This window comes from Mya arenaria, chromosome 6 (assembly GCF_026914265.1).
Source record: "Mya arenaria isolate MELC-2E11 chromosome 6, ASM2691426v1".
Taxonomy (NCBI): Eukaryota; Metazoa; Mollusca; class Bivalvia; order Myida; family Myidae; genus Mya; species Mya arenaria.
In genome coordinates this window covers 72,195,091-72,213,990 of record NC_069127.1, presented here as the reverse complement: position 1 = coordinate 72,213,990, position 18,900 = coordinate 72,195,091, and the positions used below count along the sequence as shown (strand labels likewise).

Below are 18,900 nucleotides of genomic sequence, written 5' to 3'. Positions count from 1 at the left end.
ATGAAATATATCAAAAACTACTACTGCCAGTGCTGCAACCGCTAAGTACTGCCTACCACCATCACTTCCACCACCACCACCACCACCACTATCAGCACCTCCACTACCACTACCACTCATTATTATTGATACTAGTACTACTACTACTAGCACTACTAAAAATAATAACGATATAATGATGAAAGTGACCATTCTGGTGATCCACAGCCTGCATCATAATAATCATTAACAGCAACGGCACAGCAGCAAAAGGATGTGTTCGTTAGCCTGATACCGGATGCCGATACTGTATATACCGTTAAGCGTCTCTCCAGCTATTCCCCCATTCGGAGCTTCTCGGCCATTTTTTTCAAAAACAACGTTTTCGATAAAAATGGCCGAGGAGTTCCGAATGCTATTCACCTCTTACTTCTACCGGCTGCCAAAACGTAAACAACTTTTTCGGCTTCATATTTCGGCCGCAATAAGTATGCTATTGATGTTTTTATGACTTATATGTATTATCTATAGTATCATCTCTATTATCTGTAAAGGAGCACTGTCAATTTTGCCGCTAACTGTAGATACAAGTCATTGTTTACGTCCACGTTGACAGGTCACGTGACGCTATCGTCTTCACTTCCTTTTTGACTGCCACATGAACTGAGAACACACACAAGATGACTACTCCGCCGGTTTATCATAAAGGGGTTGTAAAACAGGTATTGTTTCTAAATCTTATAGCATTATGTTGTTTAAGCAATATTTTTTGAATTTATCATTTCATTGTTTCATTCAAAGTACTGGCTATATAGCATAAAGTTAAGAAAATTAGAAGTCGTAAAAAAGTTAACCATATGTTTCTCAACAATGGGTCACATTAAAATTAAATATTTTAAATATTGGTTATTGGATATGGTTTATAATTGAATGAGATATGGTGCAAATCCATCTTTACTGGTAAGTGACCTGTTTATAGCCTGTACTTATTATTTACTCACACATGAAAAAAACAAGCAGAATGAAATGTTCTTACACATGAGCCGCATCGCACGATTTTGGGCCTTCGGACATATATTTGCTATTATTATGTTTTAAGGTATTTCAATTAAATGATATTTCAGGAAGAAATTCTGAAAATTTCATGATGATATCATTTAAATTGCGTAAGATACCTGTTTATAAGTGAGACCATGTATTGCGCATTTTGAATACTAAATTTGACGTCATGCACATGACGTCTTACGAAAGCACATTATTCAAATGGCGTGCAAAATTAACGTATCAATATTACTACTACCTTATAATTTAAATGATTTTCTTAAGACAGAATCTTTTAGGAACATACATTAAGATAAAAATGCTAAATCATTATTGTATTTTTAATACATTTGGCCGTTTTAAACACAAAATATTAATGCAGTCAAAATATGTTGGGACGAAATACATGGTTGCTAAGGAAACATGAGTAAGCCAATGGTCATAAATCGTCGAGAAAATGATGCACCAATGACAAATCTTTAAAAGAAAGAAGTTTGGAAGAAATTGATAAACATAGAAAAAATCACAATATATGGCACTTTTTATTCATGATTATTTCATTTATAATAATTATACCCGAAGGCCCAAAATCGCATGATGTGGCTCATATATCCCGGAACAACCTGTTTTCGACCGCCTAAGGATTATTTACATTTCAATTATAAATAAGTGATAATAAAAGATAAATGTTTGTGTGTACCATTTAAAGCAATCATTCATCTTTGAAAAAAAAATGAAATCTGTTTCATTCGTCTGTTGTTAACATTTTGCATCCAAATGGCGGCTGTCTTATGTTGTATTTTACCTAAATACAAACTATTTTTGACCATGACCTTTAACTGTACTTCACATCAAAAGTTTGTGCACAATATTTTTCATTGTTATTTGTATAAGTTATAACTTGTTTTAACTATTTAAAGTATTTTATTTTTTTAAAAAGGAATTAAATGTTTACATATTTGCCATACAGTCACTTTTAGTTACTTATCACCATTAGAGGGGCAAAGGAATGCATCATCCCTTCCAATGGCTTTCACATGGGTATAAAATAATAAATGCACCCATCATGAACCCTGGTACCACTGGCCAAACTCTGAATGAGCCTCATATGACCTGCCCAGGCTGCAATATGTATAATTTTATGATAACTGAGAGCCAAATTATAATTCAAGATAGTTACCTGTAGATAAATTTTATTAATTTTAGAATACCGGTAAGCAATATACCATATTTTGATGTGCTTTTAATGTTGTGTAGTATACTTAGAAAACGATAAGGAATAGGTTTTAGGCTCTGGTAGATATGTAAAATCTGGCAAACAAAAACAACACGATTTTAAAGAAGTAATTTACAAGTGAAATCATTATAAATAAAGGTTTTAATTTGGCATTAAGTATAAATGACCAATTGGTCTTGTTTCAAGTAAAATTGAAGTTTTTTTTAACACTATCAATCTCATTCTTATTCAAATGAAGTTTCATGGCAGTTCTACTGTAATGGTTAATAAAAAGGAGCTTATTTTTACCGGAAGTGACACAAAATATAGGTGTTTAACCTATTTTCGGGGGGGGGGGGGGTTGTGGTCGAAAATAGGTTGTTCCGGGATATATGTATGAAGTTCTTTGGCAGCATTATGTTTGACAGATATGAACTGTTTTCTGTGTACCTGTGCATAATTTTTATGTATTTGTGTCCAAGTGAACCAAAAATACATTCCTAACATCACCCACACACTGAATGGGTTTTTAAATTTCATTAGACTCTTTTGCACCAGACAACAGCATAAATTTGTCATATGTTTAGTAGTGAAAAAGGATATGCACAGGTCCTAAATAATAATTATTTTAGTTCATGTTCTATTAAAGAACTGGTTGTTATTCTTCAAAGCTGTTCAAATAATTAGATAATACACCCCCAGATACATGAAAATGAATTAAAATGCATCCCAAAGTCCCCCTTAAATAGTATACATTTTTGCCAAATTTTGGTTGTCTTGTTTGAAAGATTTTTTTCATCAAAAGATAATTATTTTTTGTGTACAATTGTCACTGGAAATTTAGTTATTGCTTAAAATGTTCATATGATTGTCATTATGACACAATCATTCACTTACAGTAAATTTTATTTGGAAAGTTTCAGCAAAATTTATATATGTTTATTCAAAATTCGGTTATCATGCAAATTTCTTATATCATCTGTGAGAAATGAATGCCCTGATTATTTAAATGTGGTTTATTATGGCTCATTAATCCGGATAGGTTTTTTAATCACAGGTGTAGATTTGAATAATAAATTTTATATACAAAGCTAAACATGGGTCCATCATTTTAATCTGCAAATTGCTGAATAGACCATTTTAGAGTCAGTTAACTTTTAACTTGCATAAAATTATTTTCTTGTCTATTAGGTGCTGTCTGGAGATGCAGTAGTAATTAGAGGCCAGCCCCGGGGAGGTCCCCCACCAGAAAGAACACTGTGTTTTTCCAACATCACCGCACCTCGCCTCGCAAGAAGAGCCAACCCCAATGTTGAGGGATCTGTCGAAACTAAGGATGAGGTCGGCTTGTCTTTTATGATTTCTTTTAACTTTTACAAGTTGTAAAACTCACAATGTTGATTTGAAATTAAACACTTCTGTACATTAGTTAAAACTCAACCATTTAGTTTTACTGTAACAGACTAAAAATATGATAATTTATCATTATTATAATAACAAGATTTCATGTTTAAATATTTGTAAAAAGAATGTTACTGATAATTCATGAATTGCTGTTAATTGTTGATCTTATTTTTTATTTTTATAAAAGTAAACACTTCTGTACACAAATTAAAACTCAACCAGTTATCGTAACAGACTTAAATTATGAAAATTTATAATAACAAGGATTTCATGTTTCATGTTAAAAAAAATTGTAACAAGAATAATATTGAAAATTCATGAATTTCTGTTGATAATTGACATCTTATTTCTACATTTTTTAACTGAGTGTTGTATAATTTTGTGTTTGTGTTTATGAAGGGAATGTTTGTCTTCCATTTCAGGCCTGTGCCTGGCAAGCCAGGGAGTTTGTGAGGAGCAAGATCATTGGTAAAGAGGTGATCTTTACTGTGGAGTACAAGACACCAGCAGCTAACAGAGAATATGGCTGTGTCTACCTTCAGAAAGGTGAGACATTGTTGAACCTTTAGTCTGAATGTCAGCATACTATTTTTGAGGCTTGTTTAATAAATAAAAACTGCTTAAAAAACAAATGTTGTTGAAAAATGGTTAAAATTAAGTTGAATGCAATCTACATTTAAACGCATATTTCTTATTGCAAGACCAACACACAATGTATTGAATAGCTTTACTGTTTCTCAAGAATTCATACATCATGCTAATATCAAAAAATCTTCTGGTAAAGTCTATAACAAATTGTGGTGAAAAACAAATTTTAAGATTTTATTACATACATTTAAATATACAAAATCTCAAATTCAACTTTGTATTTTGCAGGTGATGCCAAAGAGAGCATGACAGAACTCCTGGTGTCAGAAGGGTTGGTAGAACTGAGACGTATGGGACTGAGGTCAGAAGAGTAAGTCATGTCCCATCGTTGCCATATTTTATGAATGAAATTTCCATGACCAACTAACTCAGCATATTTGAAAGAAATATGCTGTCGGGAAAGGTTCAGAAGGTCTGACCTGGGGGTTGCCTCCAAGCAGGCTGACATGATCCTGTTGCTTGATGTCTGACTGTTATATTTTTGAGAATTATAACACACCTTTTTCTGGGAATAAACATTGAATGAAATCCTTGCTATAAAGTTTTTTTACTTTATAATAACAACTTATGAATATGGGACAAAGTGTTATTCAGGTTGATCTTTCAGGAGTAGATAAGGGATGTATAAGCCCTCTGCATTTTTATCATGCGTTAATGCAGTGCGGTGTTGTTTGCGATGTTTATTAAAAGGCAGCCCCTGTAACTTGCAGTGAGACAGCCCAACGTTTGATCGCCCTTGAGGATTCCGCAAAGTCTGCAGGGAAGGGAAAATGGGCTCCGGAGGTGGTGACAGAGCCCGAGAAGTACCTGAGAAACATCAAATGGACCATTGACAACCCACGACAGTTTGTCGACTCGTACCACCAAAAACCAATTGATGGTTAGTGTCATAGCAATAAGTATCACTGATAGAGTAACTGTTTGATTTGAGTGGTTTGTTTTGCTCAGGGTTTTTGTTGTTGTTGTTCTCTTCATAAATATGTTTTGTATTTCAGCTGTGATAGAGCATGTAAGGGATGGATGTACAGTGAGAGCCTTCCTGTTGCCAGACTTTGCCTATGTCACCATCATGCTGTCAGGCATCAAGGTATGAAACATAACTTGCTGTTCCATTTCTTATTGAACACATGCATTATATGTTCTGTTTTATAATAAAGGTTTAAACAGTTGGTGTTCAATTAGTAAAGTTATGTTATCATCCACTTTCAGTGCCCAATGTTCAAGACCACTAACGGCGTACAGGAGGTGGAGCCATTTGCGGAGGAGGCTCGGTTTTACACAGAGTCTCGTCTCCTGCAGCGTGAGGTGAAAATTGTGATGGAGGGCGTGTCCAACCAGAACATCCTCGGCTCAGTTATCCACCCAGTATGTAACTATTGGCTTTTGGGCTTTTTTCATGTCATTTAGATGTAGTTTTGTTTCATTATGAATAATGATGATTAAAGATAAAATTATAACAGTCGTCGAAATTCGACTATTGGATTACCAAGCCTGAATGCTTACACTAGTGCTTGGTTACATTTTTTTAACAAGCCCTGCTATACAATATGCAGATTTTGAGCAAGCCATGAAAGCATTTTACAAATGCAGGGCTTGTGCACTTGTGCTAATTTCGACCACTGAATTGTAAAATGTTGTGAAATTATTTTGATGTTGTGCATTGTTTGGAGTAGGATGGAAGGACTAAATGTATGGTAAGCACAATATGTCACCTTAATGGAGATATCAGTAAGTGCTTATGATTTGATAATTTTATATCACTGTATGTTGACTGTTGTAAATGTGTAACAGAACGGGAACATTGCTGAGCTGCTACTGAAGGAGGGGTTTGCCCGCTGTGTTGACTGGAGCATGGGTGTGGTCACTCAGGGAATAGAAAACCTCCGAGCTGCTGAGAAGTGAGTTCTTAAGTCTAGATTGTTACTTTTATTATTTATATAAGTTTGGTCATAATTAACAGGTACAGTGTGAACAGATCCATTAACCATTTTCACAATCCAGTTAAGATTGCATTCATGTAATTATACTTAGCTCAATATTGAGTGTTCAATTCATGTTTTCAGGACAGCGAAGGAGTCTAAGAAGCGTATCTGGAAGGACTATTCTCCATCATCTGGCCCCACCATCGACATCAAGGACAAGTCCTTTCAGGGAAAGGTAGGCATGGTTATTTGTTCTTAGTGCTCAAAATTCACAAAAAAACACTATCCCCAATCAAGATGGGATAAGTCATCCCCAATCAAGGTGGGATAAGTCATCCCTAATCAAGATGGGATAAGTCATCCCCAATCAAGGCGGGATAAGTCATCCCCAATCAAGGCGGGATAAGTCATCCCCAAATAAGATGGGATAAGTCATCCCAATCAAGGCGGGATAAGTCATCCCCAATCAAGGCGGGATAAGTCATCCCCAAATAAGATGGGATAAGTCATCCCCAATTAAGGCGGGATGAGTCATCCCCAATCAAGGCAGGATAAGTCATCCCCAATCAAGATGGGATAAGTCATTCCCAATCAAGATGGGATAGGTCATCCCCAATTAAGGCGGGATAAGTCATCCCCAGTCAAGGCGGGATAAGTCATCCCCAATTAAGGCGGGATAAGTCATCCCCAATTAAGGCAGGATAAGTCATCCCCAGTCAAGGAGGGATAAGTCATCCCCAGTCAAGGCGGGATAAGTCATCCACAGTCAAGGCAGGATAAGTCATCCCCAATCAAGGCAGGATAAGTCATCCCCAGTCAAGGCCGGATAAGTCATCTCCAATTAAGGCGGGATAAGTCATCCCCAATCAAGACGGGATAAGTCTAATTGGGGTTTGTTATGTTTATATATTCTGGCTTTAGGGTTAAAAGTCTTTAAATGATGTAAGCATATATAGCAATAGGACATGTTTAAGAAGATCTTGAGTGAATTGACCAAACAAAGGTAATATATAATGCCTTTAAAACTTTGACTTATCTTTTGTTCTTCATTTGAAATTACCCTTGCTGTACAAATTTTACATTTGTATTTATGATTATATAAGAGAGTGAGACTTTTTGGTGAATTGGGCTTTTGACTTATTTTATTTTGGTAAATCACCATTAACCAATTCATGTTATTTGTGGCCTTGTTTCTCCACATAATAATAATCTATAAAAATTTGATTACGTTCTTAAAAGTCTTTAAATTTAAAAGGAACATAGATACCTGCCTTTGCATAGTGCGTACACTCATTGAAGTATAACCATGTTTCCTATTTAGGTGGTAGAATGTGTAAATGGAGATGCCTTGGTGGTGAAGACAGCTGATGGCAAGTACCGCAAATGTTTCCTAGCCAGCATCAAACCTCCCAGGTATGGAACCAACAAACTACGCTCAATCATAGCAAAGCCCATCACTCTGGCTATTTGTAAAGTTTATTTACTGTATGATTAAACTGGGGAAAAAACAGGAACAGACATTCATGTATGTCTCTTGTAAAAGATAAAAAAAATGGGATTAAAGAGAAGAAGGGTTAAGTCCTTAATTATACATGTAGTTTGCAGTTACACTCTATTGTATATTCAAAACTTGAGAATATTAATGTTACTCGAAGAAACCAATTGTTAAAATGGTGTTTATCAGATGTGCAAGCCATTGTTTTGCTTTCCTTTGTTATACTTAAATCATTTTTACAAATTCTTAGGTTTTATACAATTACTGTGTAGACTTATTAATTTAACTTGGATAATTTCACAGACCACCAGTAGCAGAGGCAGACACAGGCAAACCCAGTGTCCGTGTGACACGCCCACTCTATGACATCCCTTACATGTTTGAGGCTCGGGAGTTTCTCAGAAAAAAACTCATTGGCAAGAAGGTGAGCTGAAAATAATGGCTAGAAATCGTAAAATGGGACATTATTGTCAGATTATATTTCTTAATTGCGTCATGGATAAAATGATGGGCACTAAATATTCCCAAAACCTTATAGTATTTGGTACAACCATTTTCAGTATATTTATCTAAATCTGTATGAATCTTGGCAGCTGCTGCAAGGTAAATGTGAAATCATCAGTGAAAATAAGCTTCTGTGTCGAAATAAGTGTGCCAGCAGTGTTGTGCCTGATTAGCAGGCTATCATAGCTATTCAGTTATAAATCCGAAAAGTATTCCATTTGAATTGTATACATGGTATTTAATTTAAATATGATCAAAATGATATTCAGTATTGAATCAATTCCATTCACTATGTCACATTTACAATTATATTGAAAACAAGGAACCAAATCCATTTTGCCTTGACATGATGAAATTACAGGTTTGGGGCAAGTATAGTCAATAAAATTCCATTTAAATGAAATAATAATTATTAATTATAAAAAGGAGTCCTAATCAGTGAAATATTTACAGTGTTACATTGAAATCAAGTTATTATTTCCTGTCTGTTATCCCGTGTGCAGGTGAGTGTGGAGGTGGACTACATCCAGCCACCTAACGCTGGCTTCCCAGAGAAAACCTGCTGTACAGTCACCATTGGGGGAATGTAAGTGTGCTTTATGATAAAAAAAAACTATTTGAATTCAAAACACATTTTGAAAGTAAGAAATGATTTGTGTGAAACTCAAGCCTTTAAACAATCTGATTCCGTAGGATCAGTTTATGAAGGAATGTAGGTACAGGTATGCATGCTTTGTTTCCATACATGGTGTTACATATGTGGTCTTAAAGGGAAGGATTTATAGAAAATCAAATTCTAGATAGTGTTCATTCTGTACCAGTTCCCTGACACATATTTGGAAAAATCAACAGAATCTGACAGGAAAATTCCTCGATTTTCAGCAATGTAGCCGAAGCACTTATCAGCAAAGGTCTGGCAACAGTGATCAGATATCGTCAGGACGACGACCAGCGCTCATCCAAGTATGACATGCTGCTGGCTGGAGAGGAGCGCGCAAAGAAGAAGGGGGTGGGAGTGCACTCGAAGAAGGACTCTCCACTACACAGGGTTGCCGATGTGTCTGGGGTGAGTGGAGTGGCAATCTTGTATAAGCTTGATTGTTAAGACATAATAGTGGTCTAATCTGATATAAGTGTATAAGACAAGCACTGTAGGTCATAAACGGAGACAAACCTTATATAAAAGTATATGCATTAATTTTCAATATCTGAAACGGATGGAAACAGTTTCTTCACATTGTGATAAATTACCCTTTACCCTATTTTCCTGCAGGATATGACCAAGGTCTGTTTCAGACTGTTTCTTTGTATTGTTACTTTTATAATGCCACTTTTTTGTAATGCCCCTTTTTAAGGATGTAACGAAGCTCCACCCAAAAGTGATCAAAGCAGACTGATTGAAAGCTCTGAAAATGTGCGGAGTATGTTACCACTCTCCAATTTATTTATTTGTCAATTGTCATAAGTTCAATAATGCAACTCTTTCTTTTAGGATGTGACGAAAGCACGTCAGTTCCTGCCATTCTTGATAAAGGCCGACCGACTGGAGGCCCTGTGTGACTATGTGACGAGTGGGTCGCGTCTACGTCTCTTCCTGCCAAAGGAAACATGCCTCATCACATTCCTTGTCTCAGGTAGGCTGTGCTTATCAGTTCGAGTATAACATTGCAAGTCTCAAGTACCAGTAGGTTGTGGTTAGTAGATGATGTATGCAATCTCATGATTTATTAGGCTGTACTCATGAGTTTAAGTCTACAATATATAGACTCAAATAGACAACAGTACTCCTCAATTTACAATAGGCTCAGTGAGGCCTTGTTCATTGGGTGAAGCTGACAATTGCAAGACAAGGAGGAATGTTTATTATCTTTTTTGATGATTGATAATTAACTTATTGATGGCTATATTTCTATTTAATCTTCATTTATCAATGTTGAACTATGCTAGTACCATCTACCATATGTTTTGCAGGAATCGAGTGCCCCCGTGGACCGAGGCCAGGGGCAGGGGGAGTAACTATGCCTGGGGAACCGTTCGGGGAGGAGGCAACTATGTTTACAAAGGAACTCTGCCTACAGAGAGAGGTGAGAGTTACTGCCCTTGCTAACAATGCTTAAATTAAGTGAATAATATAGGCTTGATACTTTATATTAAATATAAATATTTTACATGAAGTAGAGTTAAAATTTCCATCTTATTAAATTATTTTGTATTGTCAATGAGCCAAAGGTAATATGAGAAGTCAACATCGTTTTTACCTTACAGGTTGACATAAAGGTAGAGACGACAGACAAGGGAGGTAACTTTATTGGATGGTGTTTTGTGGACGGAGTTAACCTCTCATTGGCCCTTGTGGAGCAGGGACTGGCAAAGGTTCACTTTACGGCAGAGCGCAGCCCCTTTTATAACCAGATGCTCAAGGCTGAGGAAGCTGCCAAGGCCAAAAAACTTAATGTAAGTAAAATGGAAGTTGTTTTTCACTGATAAGCCTTGAAAGTTTTATATGCACCATTTGTATTACTAGTTTACAAAAAGCGGAAATTTTCTAGCCTTCCATTTTGGTTTAATTTAGCATGAAAACATTAAGGTTTTAAAGTGATAAGAATTGATGGCTGGTAAACAGTATCTAGAAGGTTTTTTTTAAAAATTTGAATAGGGAATTCATGCAAATTGAAAATAATTTAACGCATGTTAAAAATTTGGGGATGGGGCAGAGTAACTTTTCCATGTAGTTCATTATAATGACATAAAGTTTACATTGATGTGGTAATGATTGTTGTTTTGTTATCAAGTCAAAACAATTATTGTAAGGGTCTTTGAATATTACAGATTTGGGCGGAATACAAGGAACCAGAGGTGGTAACGGAGGTTGAAGAGCCTCAGGAGCGCAAGGTCACATTTACGACCGTTGTTGTCACAGAGGTCGGACAGGACCTCAAGTTTAACGCACAGGTTGTTGACAATGGTATGTGCACTATATACATATTTATTTGAAACATTGTTTTATCTTTTAAAGATGCACAATATATATTGATGCAAAGGCAAAATTTAATTTATTTTGATTAACTCATTTGACTTTAATGATCGAAACAAAAAAAATAAGCATTATTTTTGCGCTTTTTTAACTGTGATATGTATGGCCAAGTGGCTATTAATTAAAAAAACAACAACATAAAGGCTAATTTGTTTATCTGTATCTAAATCATAGCTGTTCTTTTTGTTTTGATCATTAAAGTTATATGAGTTAAACATAATAATGTATATCCGTAAGTGCATTAAAATAAAAAAATAAAAAAATAATCAACCTATATTGTGCGACCCTTAAAATGAAATGAAATGAATGAAACCAATATTTGAAACCGTTCCAATGATACAGACTGCTTTACTTACCTCCCTGTGAATGCAGGTCCACGCCTAGAACAACTGATGGAGGAGTTGAGAGTGGACATGGATGCCAACCCGCCCCTCCCCGGTGCCTACACACCCAAGAAGGGAGACTTATGTGCAGCACGCTTCTCCGAGGATAAACAGTGGTACGTACAAGTTATTTGTAGGTTATTCCTGGGAAGCATGGCAGACAGAGAGGGATTATTTTCTCATGTTGGCTGGAATATGTGTGAATGTATTGGTCTCACATGTTAAGCCACAGTTAATAAAAGATTTGGTTAACGTTTTCCCTACCCATAATTCCGTAATGGAACATGAACAAAAAAATCACCATTAGAGAGGTTAACACGCTTTCAAGTCACATCACATTTTTTGTGAGTCGGTAGGAAAATGCCAAACAAACTATTAATTTGTGAGTTGGTCAGGAAATTATGCCAAAAAAACTATTAATTAATAGTGGCTCTTTTTTCCAGACTTTGTTCTGGCATAGGTTGTTTATTCGAAAACCTTTTCATGAATATTCACATCGTTGTGAGGATGTTTTAGATTAAATCTGCTATCTTGAAGTTCAAGGTTTTATATAAGGGGTCATTCAGATCAGGCAACACTTAATGATAAGTTTATATATATATTAAATATGTTTATCTTCTTTTTTAGGTACAGAGCCAAAGTGGAAAAAATTGCAGGATCAAAAGTGACAGTTCTCTTTGTAGATTACGGAAATGTATGTACATTTACTCAATAGAAGTGTCTCTATATCTGCTATTAGATTTAATCATTAAATATCAATACATGTTACACATCCATCACACGGCAAAGATGTGTAAACATAAGTTGTTGAAAGGTTCCATGTACAGATATATCCATGTTCCATGTACAGATATATCCATGTTCCATGTACAGATATATCCATGTTCCATCTACAGATATATCAATGTTCCATGTACAGATATATCCATGTTCCATGTACAGATATATCCATGTTCCATGTACAGATATATCCATGTTCCATCTACAGATATATCAATGTTCCATGTACAGATATATCCATGTTCCATCTACAGATATATCCATGTTCCATGTACAGATATATCCATGTTCCATCTACAGATATATCCATGTTCCATGTACAGATATATCCATGTTCCATCTACAGATATATCAATGTTCCATGTACAGATATATCCATGTTCCATGTACAGATATATCCATGTTATATGTACAGATATATCCATGTTCCATCTACAGATATATCAATGTTCCATGTACAGATATATCCATGTTCCATGTACAGATATATCCATGTTCCATCTACAGATATATCCATGTTCCATCTACAGATATATCCATGTTCCATGTACAGATATATCCATGTTCCATCTACAGATATATCAATGTTCCATGTACAGATATATCCATGTTCTATGTACAGATATATCCATGTTCCATGTACAGATATATCCATGTTCCATGTACAGATATATCCATGTTCCATGTACAGATATATCAATGTTCCATGTACAGATATATCCATGTTCTATGTACAGATATATCCATGTTCCATGTACAGATATATCCATGTTCCATGTACAGATATATCCATGTTCCATGTACAGATATACCCATGTTCCATGTACAGATATATCCATGTTCCATGTACAGATATATACATGTTCCATGTACAGATATATCCATGTTCCATGTACAGATATATCCATGTTCCATGTACAGATATATCCATGTTCTATGTACAGATATATCCAGGTTCCATGTACAGATATATCCATGTTCCATGTACAGATATATCCAGGTTCCATGTACAGATATATCCATGTTCCATGTACAGATATATCCAGGTTCCATGTACAGATATATCCATGTTCCATGTACAGATATATCCATGTTGATGTTATGAGGGTGAAAATAAATGTTCACTTTTTAATTGCAAAGTAAATTCAACTTTCCAAACCTGTGCATGAGTCTGCCTTTGTGTCACCTGGAAGCATGGCTGACTCATATGGTTTACTTTGTCCATAGGCGTCGTTGTAAAACTTGTTCCAGATCAATTACTTTTTAATTATCTCCTGTAAAATCCTCAAACTTGGTACGCATGATGGTCTTGGTCAGTGGAGTAGAAATTTGTCATTCTTTAATGACTATAGAAATGTTAACCAGCATATTTAAGACTAAAAATCTGATCCTCATATGTCAGTGTCAACATATTCTACACAGAGCTTTGCAAGTGCTATGTATCTATCTAAGACATCCTGTCTTTTGACCATATCTTTTTTCTTGTTTTCAGAGAGAGACCACAGATATAAGCCAGCTAGCACAGCTTTCCTCCAACTTCACGTTACTATCACCACAAGCCAATGAATATACACTCGCCTTTGTACAACTTCCTAGTGATGTAAGTTCTATATTTTCTGTTATTTCAATGTTTAAGTATTCTATACATAACATGATCTCCAAAAGCATCAAGATTTTTTAGAATAGGCAAAAAGTAAGTAACAAACCAATAGAATGATTTTACCATTTTAACTAAACCTTTTTCTTTCAAAATGTGTGCATATGTTATGTTATCAACCCTAAAGCTTGATCATCTTCGATCTACAAATAAAACATGACAATCACTTAACTTGTTTTCACAGCAGGCTTTTGATATGTAACTTCCAAAACAAGGCAAACCTAGCAAATGTCCAAGATCTTCTCTCCATCTGGTATTATCAATTGTTTTCTACCCTAAACTTGTTAACCCTTCTAGGAGGATGCCAAAATGGACGCCCAGGATGCATTCTACAATGATGTGATGAACCGACAGCTACAGATGAATGTGGAACACCGTATTGGGGGCGGAGAATTCGTCTCCCTCTCTGACCCAGAAACAAAAGAAGACGTCGCCAAGATTCTTATTGACGCGGGGCTTGTTCTTGTGGAGCAGAGGAAAGAGAAACGGTTTGCCAAGGTCATTTCCGAGTACATCAAGGCTCAAGACGCTGCCAAGGCAAACAGGGTAAGTTATTCCTTAACACTTTATTAATTTATTTGTCAGGCCTTTCATTCTGAAAAAATCTTTGTTTGATTTTATACAACTATTTTTGGTGCTTGCGAAGCATGGCAGAGATAACTTTGTCTGGGGCTGTCTTCCTCAACAGCATCACATTTTGTTTCTTATCAATAACTTTTGACTGACTAATTGTAGAGTCTTCAGACTTGTTGTTCACATTTGTCATTGTCAATAGATGATGAGGTCTTTCAACAAGAAACACATCTATTCATTGAATTCTAGTTTTTGTAACAGTGTTTGGAGTTATTAAACTCTTTTTTTCGTTGCAATTTGAGCCTAGATTATGATTGCGATGGATTTTGATTTGTTAGTTCATGCGGTCATTCTAATAAGGTCTCCCAACTTGCTTTTTTTCTTTAAATAGTTTCAAAATTGCATGACTACAGAATGGTTCAAAATTCATGATACAGTTTTTAACATCACCTTTGTGGAGCACAAAACCATTACGTCTTGGCTGAGAGGTGGAAACCTTTAACACTAGACCCCTATCACTATGTGTCAGACAGTTTGCAACAATAATTTGAATGATAAATATATTATCAGTACATTTGATGTATCTTGTATTTCAGGTGAACCTGTGGCGCTATGGTGATTTCCGGGAAGATGATGCCAAAGAATTTGGTTACAAGCGCTAACGTACACCTCAATATGTCAACACAAGTGGAACGGGCAATGGGCCAACATCAACTCTACAATCGGGCATAGGATTGTCAAAAAGCTTGAGCAATTGGGCAAAGGATTGTCAGCAAAATATGTACAATCAGCTTGTTAATTTTTGATAAGGTATATTTATTGATCACCAAATATTTTGGCATAATTGCCTTTTTATAAACATTTACCATGAGAAAGCTGACTAAGAATGTGTGCTTTGTTGCCAAAATTGAATTGTTAATTGTGTCATATGGTTATTGAAACCATGTTTTACATTGAGTTGTCTTTTGTTTTGCAAATTACACCAAAGGTTAATATAGACAACTTACAGTGTACATTTTATGTTCTTTTCAAAACTACAAGCGTATCAATGTAACACAAGTACAATTAATGCATTCCTTGTTTTAGGTTAAAAGGCTTTGACCATTCCTATACCGGAGGGTAATTGAACAAATTATATTTGTGTATAATTTCAGAATAATAGCAGTTTTAAAGCTACTTCTGATTTAATACACAGTCCACCCCTTGAAAGCATTTTCAAATTGATCCAATCCTCGTTAGTGTTTACACTTGTTGTAGCAAAAAAAAACGAAAAGGAAATTTCTTCATTTTGTCTTACCTTTTGTCTACCTTTTGTCGTCTAGGGAACTTCTTTAGCCCTAAAAGGCTAGTAAATCCCTTTAAACTGCTTCGTCTGTAAGTTCTCCGCCTTCGGTATGACTTAATATACTTCAGAAGTATCAAACCGTTTGTTTTTCCAAAGTTTATCAAGACCTGCCTTGAAGGCATTCACAGATGTGGTGTTCACTAATTCATCCTGGGGTGATTTGAATAGAATAGCCCTCAGAGACTGTATTGCAATGGTTTTGCCTATTAGGTTTTTTTAATTACCAGGCTGAGAACACTCTAAATGCTATGCCCTTGTTTGGTTGATGTAGGGCCATAAAGCTACTTTTACACAAGAGGAATCTAGGAATTATATATTTATTGTCAATGCACCAGAGAGAATTTATACCCTATGCTTATTTTTATTGCAGAAAGAAAAACGTTCACCATAGTATATTCACCCATATGCACTTATCATCTCTGTTATAGGCAATATTATTTTTTACTATTAATACATGTACTGTTGCGATTTTTTTTTAAATGCATGCTAATTACCTTATTTGTTAATTAGCAACTTTAATTATTACACACAAAATCAAAACTTATATTATTTTTTTCTGAAAATCTTTTTCCATCACACAGATATACATTGTTTGCTCCTGACTAGGTGAACATTTTTCATAGGTTATGGGCCAAAAATGAATTATTTGTGATAACATAGGAAACAAATTTCATTTTCATCCAGTTTACACAGATCTTATATATAGGCCATGCCCAGTTCATGAAATAGTATGACCTATATATTACTTCATAGATTATAGATACTACTCGGTTATTATGTTGATGAGTTTCCACAAAATGTTTCTGTCAGTTTGTCATTGTGGAATTATAATTGTGATTTGAACCTTATGCAGTATGTCTTCAATGTAGGAGACATGTGCATTCCGTATCATGAGTTCCAACTGGTGTTAGTATACTATTATATATTAACCAGTAACAAAACTATCGACTAGATTAGGAATACACCAACAACGTTGTGCCATTATGTTAACAAACCATGTTTGTTTTTTTGTTGTTTGAAATAAGCTAAGTTTCAACCATTTTGATTTTTTTAATATACGTATATATACTCTATGTTATGTCTCAAATGCATTTGTTCATTTCATTAAGATTTCCTATGTTATCATGAGCTCCCTGCAATAAATTGACATTATGCATCTGGAGTTGTGTGTGTTTTATTTTTATGACAAAAGATTACTGGGTTATAGTGTGTGTATATGAAAAATTCTGAAAGGTCAACGTTTGGGAAGCACAAACTACAACCAAGGTTTCGATTCATTCGTTGACCAAACCCAATTAAATGGGACACTGTCAACACCTCAAAGACTGGTTAAATAGGATGATGAAATGACACGCTTGATTTGTACCTCCAGCACTGGTTTAAAGTAGATGGTGAAATGACACGCTTGATTTGTACCTCCAGCACTGGTTTAAAGTAGATGGTGAAATGACATGCTTGATTTGTACCTCCAGCACTGGTTTAAAGTAGATTGTGAAATGATATGCTTGAATTGTACCTCCAGCGCTGGTTTATAGTAGATGGTGAAATGACACGCCTAATTTGTAGATGGTGAAATGACACGCCTAATTTGTACCTCCAGCACTTGTTTAAAGTAGATGATGAAATGACACCCTTGATTTGTACATCCAGCACTGGTTGAAAGTAGATTGTGAAATGATACGCTTGAATTGTACCTCCAGCACTGGTTTATAGTAGATGGTGAAATGATTCGCCTAATTTGTAGATGGTGAAATGACACGCCTAATTTGTACCTCCAGCACTGGTTTAAAGTAGATGGTGAAATGACACGCTTGATTTGTACCTCCAGCACTGGTTTAAAGTAGATGATGAAACGACACGCTTAAACTGTACCCCCAGCACTGGTTTAAAGTAGATGATGAAACGACATGCTTGAACTGTACCGCCAGCACTGGTTTATAGTAGATGGTGAAATGACACGCTTTTTTTGTACCTCCAGCAGTCAGCACTGGTTTAAAGTAGATGATGAAATGACACGCTTGAATTGTACCTTCAGTACTGGTTTATAGTAGATGATGAAATGACACGCTTTAATTGTACCTTCGGTACTGGTTTAAAGTAGATGGTGAAATGGCACGCCTAATTTTTACCTCTAACACTGGTTAAAGTAGATGGTGAAATGACAAAAATGAATGAACCCGATGTGCTAAAGAGTGAATTCCTCAGAGGACGAAGTACTTTAAATGACTTAAATGTGGATTAAGTACGAATAAACACTACACTGTGGATTAAGTACGAAAAAAAAACACACTACACTGTGGATTAAGTACGAAGAAACTCTACACTGTGGATTAAGTACGAAAACAAACACTACACTGTGGATTAAGTACGAAAAAAAACCCACTAAACTGGATTAAGTACGATGAATGACTACACTATTGATGAAGTACGATGAATGACTACACTTTGGATGAAGTACGATGAATGACTTCACTATGTATGAGGTACGATGAATGACTACGCTGTGGATGAAGTACGATGAATGACTACGCTGTGGATAAAGTACGATGAATGACTACACTTTTGATGAAGTACGATGAATGACTACACTTTGGATGAAGTACGATGAATGACTTCACTATGGATGAGGTACGATGAATGACCACACTTTGTATGAAGTACGATGAATGTCTTCACAGTGGATGAGATACGATGAATGACTTCACAGTGGATGAAGTATGATGAATGACTTCACAGTAGATGAAGTACGATGAATGACTATGCTGTGGATAAAGTACGATGAATGACTACACTTTTGATGAAGTACGATGAATGACTAAACTTTGGATGAAGTACGATGAATGACTTCACTATGGATGAGGTACGATGAATGACCACACTTTGGATGAAGTAAGATGAATGTCTTCACAGTGGATGAGA

The 18,900-nt window shown here is 35.6% G+C and overlaps 1 protein-coding gene across 1 annotated transcript; it reads left to right on the top strand.

Moving 5' to 3' along the window:
* The first annotated feature begins 419 nt into the window (after nt 1–419).
* LOC128238469 (staphylococcal nuclease domain-containing protein 1-like) lies at nt 420–17,143 on the top strand. Its single transcript, XM_052954421.1, has 23 exons — nt 420–467; nt 596–701; nt 3,428–3,577; nt 4,063–4,186; nt 4,517–4,598; nt 4,999–5,168; nt 5,284–5,375; nt 5,498–5,653; nt 6,080–6,186; nt 6,352–6,445; nt 7,532–7,623; nt 8,009–8,129; nt 8,713–8,795; nt 9,092–9,275; nt 9,702–9,843; nt 10,181–10,293; nt 10,475–10,663; nt 11,039–11,174; nt 11,616–11,742; nt 12,254–12,320; nt 13,899–14,006; nt 14,361–14,609; nt 15,233–17,143. Exons 2-23 carry the CDS (start codon nt 660–662, stop codon nt 15,296–15,298), a joined length of 2,694 nt encoding a protein of 897 aa, XP_052810381.1. The 5' UTR covers nt 420–467; nt 596–659; the 3' UTR covers nt 15,299–17,143.
* Nucleotides 17,144–18,900: the final 1,757 nt, after the last annotated feature.